This window comes from Gorilla gorilla, chromosome 9 (assembly GCF_029281585.2).
Source record: "Gorilla gorilla gorilla isolate KB3781 chromosome 9, NHGRI_mGorGor1-v2.1_pri, whole genome shotgun sequence".
Classification (NCBI taxonomy): domain Eukaryota; kingdom Metazoa; phylum Chordata; class Mammalia; order Primates; family Hominidae; genus Gorilla; species Gorilla gorilla.
This window is the reverse complement of record NC_073233.2, coordinates 93,963,535-93,976,032: the sequence shown is the minus strand read 5'-3', so window position 1 is coordinate 93,976,032 and position 12,498 is coordinate 93,963,535. Positions and strand designations below refer to the sequence as shown.

General features: G+C 41.8%; 1 protein-coding gene and 1 long non-coding RNA gene across 39 annotated transcripts in view; one reads left to right on the top strand and one right to left on the bottom strand.

Moving 5' to 3' along the window:
* Nucleotides 1-2,404: 2,404 nt before the first annotated feature.
* LOC129525406 (uncharacterized) lies at nucleotides 2,405-6,715 on the bottom strand. 2 transcript variants are annotated; one of them, XR_010135369.1, is made up of 3 exons: nucleotides 6,548-6,715; nucleotides 3,209-3,304; nucleotides 2,405-2,592 (listed from the first exon to the last, which is right to left on the bottom strand). It is a non-coding gene; the product is annotated as an uncharacterized lncRNA (long non-coding RNA). The 2 variants fall into 2 exon arrangements; XR_008669707.2 differs by lacking the exon at nucleotides 6,548-6,715 and having other exon boundaries at nucleotides 3,209-5,463.
* PICALM (phosphatidylinositol binding clathrin assembly protein) overlaps nucleotides 5,674-12,498 on the top strand; it is a 111,404-nt gene continuing 104,579 nt past the window's right edge. For 10 of the 37 annotated variants that reach the window (XM_063710756.1, XM_019037050.4, XM_019037048.4 and 7 more), the window contains exon 1: nucleotides 5,791-6,255. In XM_063710756.1, the coding sequence (XP_063566826.1) occupies nucleotides 6,126-6,255 (130 nt within the window). In that variant the 5' untranslated portion in view covers nucleotides 5,791-6,125. Of the gene's footprint in view, nucleotides 6,256-12,498 lie in introns of all 37 variants that reach the window. The other 27 variants (XM_063710763.1, XM_063710762.1, XM_055355642.2 and 24 more) reach the window with 10 other exon arrangements.

Here is a 12,498-nt window from a genome sequence, read left to right as displayed (position 1 = left end):
GCGTGATCTCTGCTCAATGCAACCTCTGCCTCCGAGGGTTCACGCAATTCTCCTGTCTCAGCCTCCCGAGTAGCTGAGATTATAGGTGCGTGCCACCACGCTCGGCTAATTTTTGTATTTTTAGTAGGGACGGGGTTTCGCCATGTTGGCCAGGCTGGTCTCTAACTCCTGACCTCAGGTGATTCACCCGCCTCAGCCTCCCAAAGTGCTGGGATTACACGCGTGAGCCACTGCGCCCGGCAGCATAATTTATGTTTCTGGTCATGCAGTTCTCACAGGCAGCATTCCTCCAAGGATTCATCTATGACCCCAGGCTTCTTCCATTTTGTGGTTTTGACCTTCTCTAGATTCTTTGAAGTCTTCATTCAGCCCGTAAGTAGGGAAAGAAAGATTGTGGAAGATTTGTAGGAGGTTTTTGAGACCTTATGGGTCAAGCCTTAAATGGCTTTCATTATTTCTGTCCACATTCTGTGGGACAGAAGTCAGTCACAAGACCCCAGCTAATTGCAAAGGAGGCTGGGAAATGTGGTCTAACTATGTGCTCAGGGGGAAAAGGACACAGTTTGCTGTCTCCGCCACTTAAGGTCATGAAGTTGTTTTAGGGTGTAACTGAGATAATGTATGTAACATGCTTAGAACAGGGTAAGTAATCAACAAAGTTATGTATTATTGTTATTGTCAAAAATATGTATTCTGGGAGCCTGAATAAGTTTCCTGCAATTGGAAGTGGAATACAGTCATACATCACATATCAATGGGGATAGTGCTGAGAAACGTGTCATTAGGCAATTTTGTCAGTTTCAGAACATCACAGAGTGCACTTACACAAGCCTAGATGGTATAGCCCACTACACACCAAGATTATATATTATAGCCTGTTACTCCTAACCTACAAACCTGTGCCACACATTACTGTACTGAATACTATAAGCAACTGTAACAAAATGGTATTTGTGTAGCTAAACATATATCTAAACATAGAACAGATACAGTAAAAATATGGTATTATAATTTATAGGACCACCACTGTATCTGTGGTGTGTTGTTGACTGAAATGTCACGCGGCACATGACTTTATTTGTTTAGAGGTTCTAGCAAGGGAACTCAGCTATGAAGAAAAGTCCTTACCTTTTTAAGGTTATGTGAAGTTATGATCTCTAACTGATTTGGCAGCATCAGGAAGTATAAACACAGAAAGGTGAGGGAGGAAGGGTTTGCCATGTGTTCATATCAGTTTAGTTAGCTTAATATCAAAAGATTATAATTTAGATAACAAAGTGTTATAATAAAAGTAAAAATTCTGGTCAATTTTCTCTTCCATATTCCTTTTCTCTGCCACTTTCTTAAGTCATTGACGATGACTTAAGGTTCCTCAGGTGCAGCATACTTTTACCTATTTTCTCCTTTGTTGAGACTTAGAGACTAAGATCTCTAAGAACAGAGGCCCTGTTTGTCTTGCACATTATTTTATCATAGCATCTAGAAAAGCCTGGCACATGGCAGGAAGGCAAGAACTATCTGTTGAATAAGTTTAGTCTATATTGGCAGTTGCTTCAAGTACTGGCTAAAGGGTCTGGGCAGAGTATTGGAAGGACAATTATTTTTTAAATCTTGCTTCTGCCACTTAGTATCTGTGGGATTTTGGAAAGTTACTCAATTTCTAAGACTTGGCCGGGCGCGATGGCTCACGCCTGTAATCCCAGCACTTTGGGAGGCTGAGGCGGGCGCATCACAAGGACAGGAGATCAAGACCATCCTGGCTAACACGGTGAAACCCCGTCTCTATTAAAAGTACAAAAAATTAGCCGGGCGTGGTGGCAGGCGCCTGTAGTCCCAGCTACTCAGGAGGCTGAGGCAGGAGAATGGCATGAACCCAGGAGGCGGAGCTTGCAGTGAGCCGAGATCATGCCACTGCACTTTAGCCTGGGCGAGAGAGCAAGACTGCCTCAAAAAAAAAAAAAAAAAAATTTCCAAGACTTGTCTGTTTTCTTGTATTGGATGGGCACGATACTTGGGCATGATACTTTTTGAAATTATTGTTATGAGCATTACATTTTTTAAATGTAGTGTTTCTAGCACATAGGAGGCATTAAAAAAAACCTGCTCCTTCTCCGAACACTCCCTGCCTCTCTACAACATACCTTTTAGTTGGAAGAGCCTAGGAAATACCTAGGAAATGTGTTATTCAAGTTTTTTCCTTCTGTTTTTGGTCTGCTCCTTTACAATCAAAGCAAAGAGGCCTTTAAGTTGAGAACTAACTAGTTCCCAAAGGACTGATGGGTTCACTATAAATAGTGTTTGGCACTTAGAACGTTTATGCCTGACACACAGTTCAACACATATTTTTTGAAAGAGTAAATTAATTAACAAGGTACTGAATAAGGATGATGCTCCAAACAGATAATTATGGGACGGACATGCTTTATTTATTTATTTTTAGAAACAGTGTCTTGCTCTGTCATCCAGGCTGGAATGCGGTGGTAGGATCATAATTCACTGCAGGCTTAAACTCCTGGGCTCAAGGGATCCTCCTGCTTCAGCCTCCCAAGTAGCTATGACTATAGGCTTATGCCTCCATGCCCAGTAGACGTGCTATATGTGTGAAAAAGTGGGCAGATTTTATCAAATGAGAGGTTTGGAGTGATGGTGTGTCCGAATGCGTGATTTCAAAGCGTTCTCATTCATTCATTCAATCACCATCTACTGTGTATCTACCTTGCATCAACCATAATACTAGCATGGATGTATCTCTGCACCCCCATGTTAGTGCAATTAGTCAATCACAATAATAATTAGAGAACAGAAGGATATATGAGTAACAAAAGGAAATCAGTAACTGCTTATTGGTATGTGAAACAGCCTGACATCCAAGTATGTCAAGTAGTGTGATACTGTCTGGAGTGCATTTAAAGGAATCAGAAGAGATGAGGCTCAACAAGTAGTAGGTAGGTAAGGGAATTTAGAAGAATGGGAAGAGACAAGGCTCAACAGGTTTAGGTGGCCATGTGAGTTGGCACATGTGGAACTTTAGGTAAGATATTTCTTAAATTGAAGAAACTGACACAGAGAAAACTTAAGTATGTGAGATAAAGTAGGTCAGTAATGCCTATTCTTAGTTCTAATTCCCCATCTTCTTCTAAATTGGTCCATGTATTTCATTTCACAATTACACATAAACCTCTACAATGGTCACTGATTATTTACATACTTAGAAACTTCTAAAATGAGGCCAGATCATGAAGAACCATGTATGCCAGGTTGAGAGTTCTTAATTTCATCCTTTAGGGTAGCGATGGGGGAGTTACTGGAAGATTTTAATGCAAAGAAAAGACAATCACATTTTGGTTTCAGAAAGATCTGAATTGGAGAGTCAGGGTATAAAAGACAGAGAATCAGCTAAGAAGTTACTAAAATAGTCTAGTATAACAGAGATCATAAACGCTGGAACTAAGGCAACAGAAGTGGGGTTAGAGATGGGATGTGTTTGAGAGATAAAAGTAGATTAGGCTTGATGAGGGAAATAAGACAGAAGGAGAACTCTGAATCACAGCTTTCTGAGGGGAGCTTCTGGACATGTGGTGAGGCCATTAACGGATACAGGGAACAGTATGGATTAAAGATGTAGGATGCTGGGCAAGGGCAAGAGAAGTTCAGTTTTGGCCATGGTGAGTTGGCATCTGTGGAACTTCAGGTAGAGATATTTCCTGAATAGACCAAGGAAACTGACACAGAAAACTTAAGCATATAAGACAAAATAGGTCAGTAATGTCTACCCTTAGAACAATTCCCCATCTTCTTCTAAATTTCTCCATATATTTCAGTTCACAACCACACACAAACCTCTTCAATGATTACTCATTATTTACATAGTTAGAAACTTCTACTATGTATACTTGGAAAAAAATAAAATATTTCTAACAGCAGCTTGTTTGTTAATAGGGGAAACATGTCAACAATTATTGTCACAAAAGTGGTCTGAAAGAACCTCTTTGGTAAAAGTAATAGTGTAATACTTTCCTGTTATGTACTTAGGAATGACTGGCATTTTCCCTAAGGATAAAATATTCAGCTGTTGATAGCTAGACCATGTTAGTGTTGACCTCAGATTGGGGTTTACCAATGCAGAGGCTCAGGCCAACCAGTAACTTATACAGTGGAACCCATAGACCAGTAGCAATGATGGCTGATAACATGTCTTGAGAATTTGGTAATTCCACTGCCCAGTGGACGTGGGGCAGCAAACTGGGCACCAAACCACAGATGGATTGCAGTACACTGAAGGAAGTCATTATAGTTTTGTGAAATTGGAGGCTGGCTTGACAAAGATGAAGCCTGCTGGGATTAAAAACTGTGTGTTCTTGGCAAGAGCATGTTGCTGCAGAATTTCACCAGCCATAGTGGGGAAAAAAGGGGGGTGAGGGGGCGTGGGGAAAATGGGAGACCACAAAATTCCTGATATGATACATAAAATGTTAAATATCTATCAGCTTTGCATCCTTTGAGAGTCACCAGATTGAAGCACAGTATCTTGGATTTGGCTGGCAGATGGTGTACACAGACTTTCTGAGAATGTTAGCATTTCATTTGAAACTAGCAAGATTACATGTGACTATCATGGTAACTTAACACTCACATATTTTTCAACTTATCCCTAACCCTGGGTTGAATGTAGAGGCTCTAATTACATATAAAAGGCTTTGTTAATGTATGGTCTGGGTCTCATTGAATAGTATTTCAGGATGTAATACTTCTTTTAAAATGTCCACAGGGCAGTGTCAACGTCTTTCCATGGAAATCTGGCTCACCCAATAAGAGAAAAGAGGCCAAAGGTAAGAAAGACTAAACCAGGGGAGATGGCAGGCAGTGATGTCTGGACTGTTTGAATGGGACTTCTCCATTTACCGCCCCTGTCACTTCCTTCTATGGTCTGGACCTTTAATCACCACAGCAGTCAGCCATGTAGGGTCAAGCTAATCGCTGTTGACATCATCCTACTACTTCCCTTTTCAAATTCCAGTGAAGCTATGTGTTTCCTGTCCTATTCCACACCCTAGAGAATGAATACCGGCCAGCTAGTATCTAAATTTAGAATGGCAGCAACGTGTCGGGTTTTCGGAGTAGAGATAAACAAAACCAGGTGACATTTCCAAGCCTCTCAAGGAAAGGGGGGAAAAACCTTTCTGGGGTAAGTAAATAAGGAGAGCTTCAATAGTTCCATGGTAGAAAGAGGCCTGCTGGAAGGTTCAGAAAATAGGCCGTCTGGAACCTTCTCCTTTAAGCCAGGAGGGCGGCTTTGGGAGGCGTCTTGAAATACATTCTTGACTCTGCTAGGAAAGCTCGGGGAGCCAGAGGCCTAATACCCCCCACTTCAGGGGAAGCTGTGAAGGCAGCTGCACCTCCTTTGTCAAGCTGTTGGTTTCAACCACAGACACGAGGACACACTTGAGGTGGGGGGATAAGGGGAGAAGCCTGCCGCCCCGCCCCACCCCCGCCAGCACGCCGCCCTCGCCATTCCTCTCCCGCCCCGCCCCGCCCCGCGTCTGTGACCCCGCGGGCCGAGCCTCAGGCGACCTGTTGGCAGGGAGAGTCACGTGATGCGCCGGCTGTGCACTCCCCTCGGGCGGGCCTCCTGTTGCGCCCGCCTGGCGGGTTCCATCACGTAATGCGCGGGCGCCGCCCAGCTCTTCCCTCGCTGAGCGAGGGAGGGCGGGCGTCGAAGAGGAAAGGGAAGGCGAAAGGGGCGGGAGAAGGGAGGAGGGGCGGTGTCCGAGTCACGTGACCCGGGGGCAGCCCGGAAAGCTCCGAGGAGGAGCCTGGCGCCGCCATTTTCCTGCAGCTGCCTGTTCCTCTTACCCTGCCCGGCTCCAGCTGACCAGGGAAGGGGTGGGCTGAACTGAGGCGGGGGCAAGGGAGTGCCCGACATCTTGTCCGACTCCGCGGGTGACACGAGCCGGTTCTCTCTGGACTGGTGGCAGCGCGCGGCCCCGAACCGCGCCCCAGGCCGGCAGGCGGGGAAGGAGCCGGTGGGGGTAGGGGGTGCGGTGGGGGGTGGGGACCCTCCGGCTCTTGGGGGTCCCAGTCCCCGCCGGCTGCTGAGCGGGTGGGGTGGTGGAGGAGCTGCAGAGATGTCCGGCCAGAGCCTGACGGACCGAATCACTGCCGCCCAGCACAGTGTCACCGGCTCTGCCGTATCCAAGACAGTATGCAAGGCCACGACCCACGAGATCATGGGGCCCAAGAAAAAGCACCTGGACTGTGAGTGAAGCCGACCGCGGCCCCCGCTCCCCGGCGCCCGCGCGACCCGCGTCCTTCTCTCTCTTTTCTTTCCCCCTTCTGCTGCCTCTTCCCTCCCTGCGTCTTCTGTGGCACGGCTGGTCCTGTGCCCGTTGAGCTGTGTTCTTTTGCTTCCATCACACCTGCCTTCACGGCCTCCGCTCCCCGTCTCAAAATCTGACAAGCCACTCCCCTCCCTATTCCTAGGGGACCCTCGCCTCCCTGCCCGGTGCGCTACCACACCCCATCATACCCAACCAACTTGCTTCCCCACCTGGCTTCTCACCCCCTACCCGTCTCCACTGCAGCCTTCTGCTCTTCCTTCCCACCCGTCCGGTGCCGCCTCGTCGCCCTCGCCTGAGCGTCTCCCAGCCCCATTGTTTCTTCATCAGCCTCCTTCGGGTTTCAGTAAACGCCTGGTTCCTTGCATCCAGATCCTTGTTATCCCTCCGGGCTGCCTCCCTTGAAGGGATCCCCCACTTCCTTTGCTCCACTAGCTGCTTCCCCCATCCCTTCCTGGCTTTCTGTTCCACCTTCCCTCCTGCTTTTGGGTTACCTTTTCATCGCCTCTCTAGTAGCTTCAGTGTAGTTTCTTCGACTCATTTTAAATACCATACCCAGTTACCCGACTTTTATTTCAGATTACCTTCTTTGTGGGAGTGAAAGTAAAAGGATTCAATTTGGTGTAGGGAAAGCTTTCTGGAAAGTTGGGATTTTTATTTGCCTCTGGTGGAATTTAATCATTGTGTTGTCCATACTTTTGACTGGGGTGAGTTTGTGACTGTCAGCTCTGCCCCCCAGCTTTTCACATGGGGATATGGAAAAAAGCATTTTGCTGATACTCTTATCAGTTCCCGGAACTGTTAACTCTGGCGGCTTGAATTCAGAAGCTTGAATGTTAAGCGTACACTGTTGGAATTCCAAATGGATTAATAAATTTACTTACAAATAACATACATCCCTTAAAAAACATTGGCAAAATGATGTTTGATGATGCTTGAGTTTGGATGTTTTAATTATGCCAGTTACCTTTTGAGGAACTAGCTTCTCTTACACGACATAGTATTCGTCCATTCGCTAACGTAGATAGAATTAGTAGAGCTAACTCCTCGTAACTTTTTTCTAACCTGGAAGTCACCTGTAATATCCTCCTTTTTCTTTGCGCTCTTTTACCCCAGGGTACAAAGCTCATTGGATCACTCAAGCCAATGGAGCTTAGACCTGAAACTTTTCAGGGAAAAATAGGGCAATAGTCACGATAAGTAAGTTCCCTTTTTAAATGACTGGACACATTAGTCTGACTGACTTTCATCATACATGAAAGTTACTTTGTTTTACTGTTTGAAGCAAGAGTGAGCATGCCCTGAAAGATAATTCACTGTCTGGAAGCCTGTTTTGATTTCTCATTTGGACTTTGGCCGTAAAGTTTGCACTTTAAAAAAAATGTACGAAATGTAAATTCTTCCAAGTTACTGTGCTCATGAATGCTGTTAGAACAAGTTTTTGCTACACTGAAGCCTATTATTCTTTGTGATTGTTCCTCCACTGTGGAAAAAAGTTTTAAATAAAAAAGCATTAGTGCTTGGTTCTTTCAGATATGCATGCAGGCTGCTTTTAAACTCTCAGTCCTTGCTTGTCTTAGAGAATGGAGAATATGTTTAAATGGTGACACTCTTATGAACAGAAAACTTTTAAAAATGCATCGTAAAGCCATATGTGATTTTTTGATTATCTGGTACGTGTAGTAGACGTTTCTGCTATTTACGGCTCTTCAAATACTACTTGGTTTGCCCTACCAAATCTTACAGTTTGTCCTGACACTGTGTTAATTCTTTTGTTAGTTGTTTTTGGTTTTTTTTTTTTTTATGGGAGTATGAAGAAACTACTTGTGACTGTGTGAACTATTTTCCTCTTTCCTCATTCAAAATAAGAATCGATAAGGCTTTTAAAAGTTTTTTTTTGTGAAGGTTTGTGTCTTATTTCAAATGTAGCAGTGGTTCTTTTAAAGCATTGCCAAAAAGAGGAGAAAATAGGTAGGGTTAGAAGAGTGCTATTTGCATGTTGTTTCATAAATGTTATTAGCTATTTCTCTTGTTATAGCCACTACTGCAGATAGATGGTAACTGGGATTAGGTTTGGAGGATAATCTTACATTTGTCGTTCTTTTTCTCTACCACTTCTGTGTTTACAAGCTCCCACCTTTTTGGAACTTGAATATACCTGGTAGTATTTGATTTAAAAATATATGTGTAGTTAATGTGCTTCTATTTCTTTTCAATGAGGTTTTAAAATACAGGGATACTATTTTCCCTACATTGTTGATTAATATGTCCTGTAATCAGTTCTCACTAATAAAATACCTTTATCTTAGGTAAAGTCTGACCAGTGAGTAGTTTACTAAACAAATACCTTCCTTGCACACACTAACATGCTTTGAGAAAATTAAAAAGTCTTCTACAGACAGTTCATGGTGTTGACATCATGAACTTTAGGCTTTAATACAGAAACCTGTCATTTCAAGTAATTTTTTGTGTTTTAGGAATTTTTCTTTATAGTGAAAGCTTAGTTTATGTGCGCTTTTTAATGCCCCTAGCAACTGATGCTTATTTATATGAATCTAATGAAAATGATTTCATTTTAAAATGGCAGCATGTAACAAAAAATATGCTTAGGACTGTTGTTTTTCCTATAAGCCCTTAGAGTGTGGAGGTGGTTTCTGTCAGTTTCTCGCCAAGATCTTTCCACATTAGGAAGTGATTATTAATAATCCATGAATTATGGCTTAATTCATACTACATTATATACTTACTGAAGAAAGATTTTTTTGCTTTGCTTATACTGTAGGTGTTAGTGGATAATAGTGTTGACTAGCATCCCTAGTGTGAAAGAGTTGTCAAACTTGAAATATGTTTGTAAAAATAAACACGATTTCCATTTAATCTTAGGCCTTTAGTAGCCATAATCAAGGTAGAGGAATAGCAGCCCTTACATTTGAAGAACTTCAGTTTTCCAGGCACTTTCTCATCATCTCGTTTAATGCTGTCTCACAGCTGGAGGTGGGGGCAATTCATATACATAGAAAGTAGCTTCTAATTCCATTTAGCAGTATAGAATGCTTAAAAGAACCATAATTATTGCAGGATAGAAAAAACAAAATTTTTTTTTTTTTGAGACGGAGTCTCGCTCTGTCGCCAGGCTGGAGTGCAGTGGTGCGATCTTGGCCCACTGCAACCTCTGCCTCCCAGGTTCAAGAGATTCTGCCTCAGCCTCTTGAGTAGCTGGGACTACAGGCGCATGCCACCACACCCAGCTAATTTTTGTATTTTTAGTAGAGATGGGGTTTCACCATGTTGGCCAGGATGGTCTGGATCTCTTGACCACGTGATTCGCCCGCCTCGGCCTCCCAAAGGGCTGGGATTACAGACGTGTGAGCCACTGTGCCTGGCCCACAATTTTTAATTTATAACTTCTTAATATAAAAATCATTTTTATCTGATCTTACAATCTTTAGTCTTAACCCCACCCCTTTTTTTGGATACAGGGTCTTGCTCTGTCTCTGGTGTGCAGTGGCAGGATCATGGCTCACTGCAGCCTTATCCTCCTCAGGCTCAAGAAATCCTCCCACATCAGTCTCCCAAGTAGCTGGGACTATAGGCATGTGCCACTACGCCTGGTTAATTAAAGAAACTTTTTATTTTTGGAGAGATGGGGGTCTCCCTATGTGGCCCAGGCTGGTCTTGAACTCCTGGGCTCAAGTAATCCTCTTGCCTCAGCCTCCCAGAGTGCTGGGATTACAGGTGTGAGCCAGCATGCCTGGCCCTTATCCTATTTTTTGATATGAATTCTTAATTTTCTTTATTCTTATTTAATTTACTATCCTTGGACATTTATATTTTGACATATTTCACTGAAATGTAATATTTATACTAATGGCTGTAATGTCTCCTTTTTTTTTTTTTTTTTGAATGAGGTGGGTCTTACTCTGTTGCCCAGGCTGGAGTGCAGTGGTGGAATCACGTCTCACTGCAGCCTTGACTTCCCGGGTTCAGACAGTCTTTCTGAGTAGCTGGGACCACAGGCATCTGCTACCACGCACAGCTAATTTTTAATTTTTATACAGACAGGGTCTCCTTGTGTTGCTCAGGCAGGTCTCAAACTCCTGGGCTCAAGGATACTCTCTACCAGCTGAGCCTCCTAAAGTGCTGGGATTATAGGTGTGAGTCACCATATCCTGTATGTCTCTGTTTTTTAATTCATATTTTCCCCAGTTAATTTACAGGGACATTTCATTTCAACCACTGCCTTATCTTTTCTAAAACAAAATCAAGATCAAGTTCTTACTAAGCATCCATTATCAACATATCTCTGGTCAATACAGCATGGTTATTTGTATGTTGTGAACTGGATCTAGAAATTGGAAATAAGTTTTTAAAAAGTAGGATTTGAATATTTTGCATATGTAGAAGGTAGATTTTGTATTTGGGCTAGTGGTTTGTGTAACTACATTAAAAATGCTTATAACATACCAGACTGTACCTGAATTAATTCCCTTTTAAAGCACAAATGGTTTTTAATGTCTCAGTTAATAATATCTTATGGGTGCTTAGTTTGCATATTGTCAAGAAGGATCTGGTAACTAGGATGTGATTTCTAAGAAGATGCATGTAAGGAAGAAATAAAGTAGAAGATCTGTCCCAGGATATCTTTTATTTAAAAGTAAGGTAACTGGGACTTTTTTTTTTTTCCAAAAGGATCTTGTTTTAAAAAGACAGCTATTTTGTGATTAATGTCTGGGCTTCCTATTCTTTCCTGTAAGAATTAGTCATATGATTTATATTTTCATTTTTCATTATCCTTACTAGTCTTTTAGTAGTTTTGCAATACAGAAAATAGAAATAGAGTTATCAAAGTGGTAGTAATGAGTAAGATTTGATTACACATGTCAAATGCCTGAGGCATTTTATTTATTTTTATTTTTTCTGTCGCCATGGCAGAACAGAATGCCTGAGGTATATAATAAAATTCACAAATGTATCCTTTTTCCTCCCAGATATGTCTAGTTAAGTTTCTGAACAGTATGTATTTGAAAAGAGGAACTCTAAAGATAACTTAATATTCAACTATTTTTTGTAGCCACTTATTCATAATTAGCAAATGAATTCTGAAATACTTTTGTAATTATTGTTCGCTGATGGATTTATTTGCTATGTTAAGAAATAGTATTAGACTTTGGGCATCTATACCTTTTGTGTTTACTGAATATTTTATATATCTGGATAATTTTTAAAGGTGTCTTTGAATTTAAAGTTACTATGGCAGGTGAGAACTGAAACACTTCATAAGAAGTGATTGACATTTTTCTTTCATACGCTTTGTGAGACATTTATATGAAACATTTACTTTGATGTTTAAAAAACACTGATTGTTTAAAAATAATCTATTTTAATAATCAGAATTGCTTTCATTTAAAAATATTTGTTTATTTGGCCATGATAATCATTTAGAATAGTTAATGTGAAAGTTCACCGTAGACATAGTTGTTTCTCCTTTGTTTTCTTCAGCTCTGAAATGGTTAATTTCATGATTTCTCACTTAAAATAAAGAAGTAAGAAAAATAAACTTACAGGCTTCTTGGCAAGAGGTTAGAGCCCTACCAGGAAGAAGTAGCCTTAGACTTTCAAAGTAAAGTCTTAGTATTTGCTCTTCCTGCTCTTTTGGTAGCTAAAGTGGCATTTCCGTTACTTTGTGTTCTGTCTTAGTATGTTCCCAGTTAAACTGCTTTATACGTTTCTCTAGAGAATCAAAATTTTGGACTTGACCTTTTAGAATTTTGTATGTTCGCTGTGTATGTGAATCATTTTGGGCAGTTAGATAGTTCTTTAAAAGAGAATCTTGATGAACCTAAGCCTTTGTTTTAAAAATTATGTTCAGAGTTGTGATTTGTTAGATTATCAGAAAATGAAGGATTTCTCAAGTTATATTATTATCAAGATATATCCCCCACGAAAGTGGTACATTTGTTAAAATTGATGGACCTACATTCAGACATCTTTACCACCCAAAGTCCATGGTTTACATTAGGGTTTTTTTTTTTTTTTTTTGAGACGGAGTTTCGCTCTTGTTGCCCAGGCTGGAGTGCAGTGGTGCGATCTCAGCTAACTGCAACCTTCGCCTCCTGGGTTCAAGGGATTCTCCTGCCTCAGCCTCCCAAATACCTGGGATTGC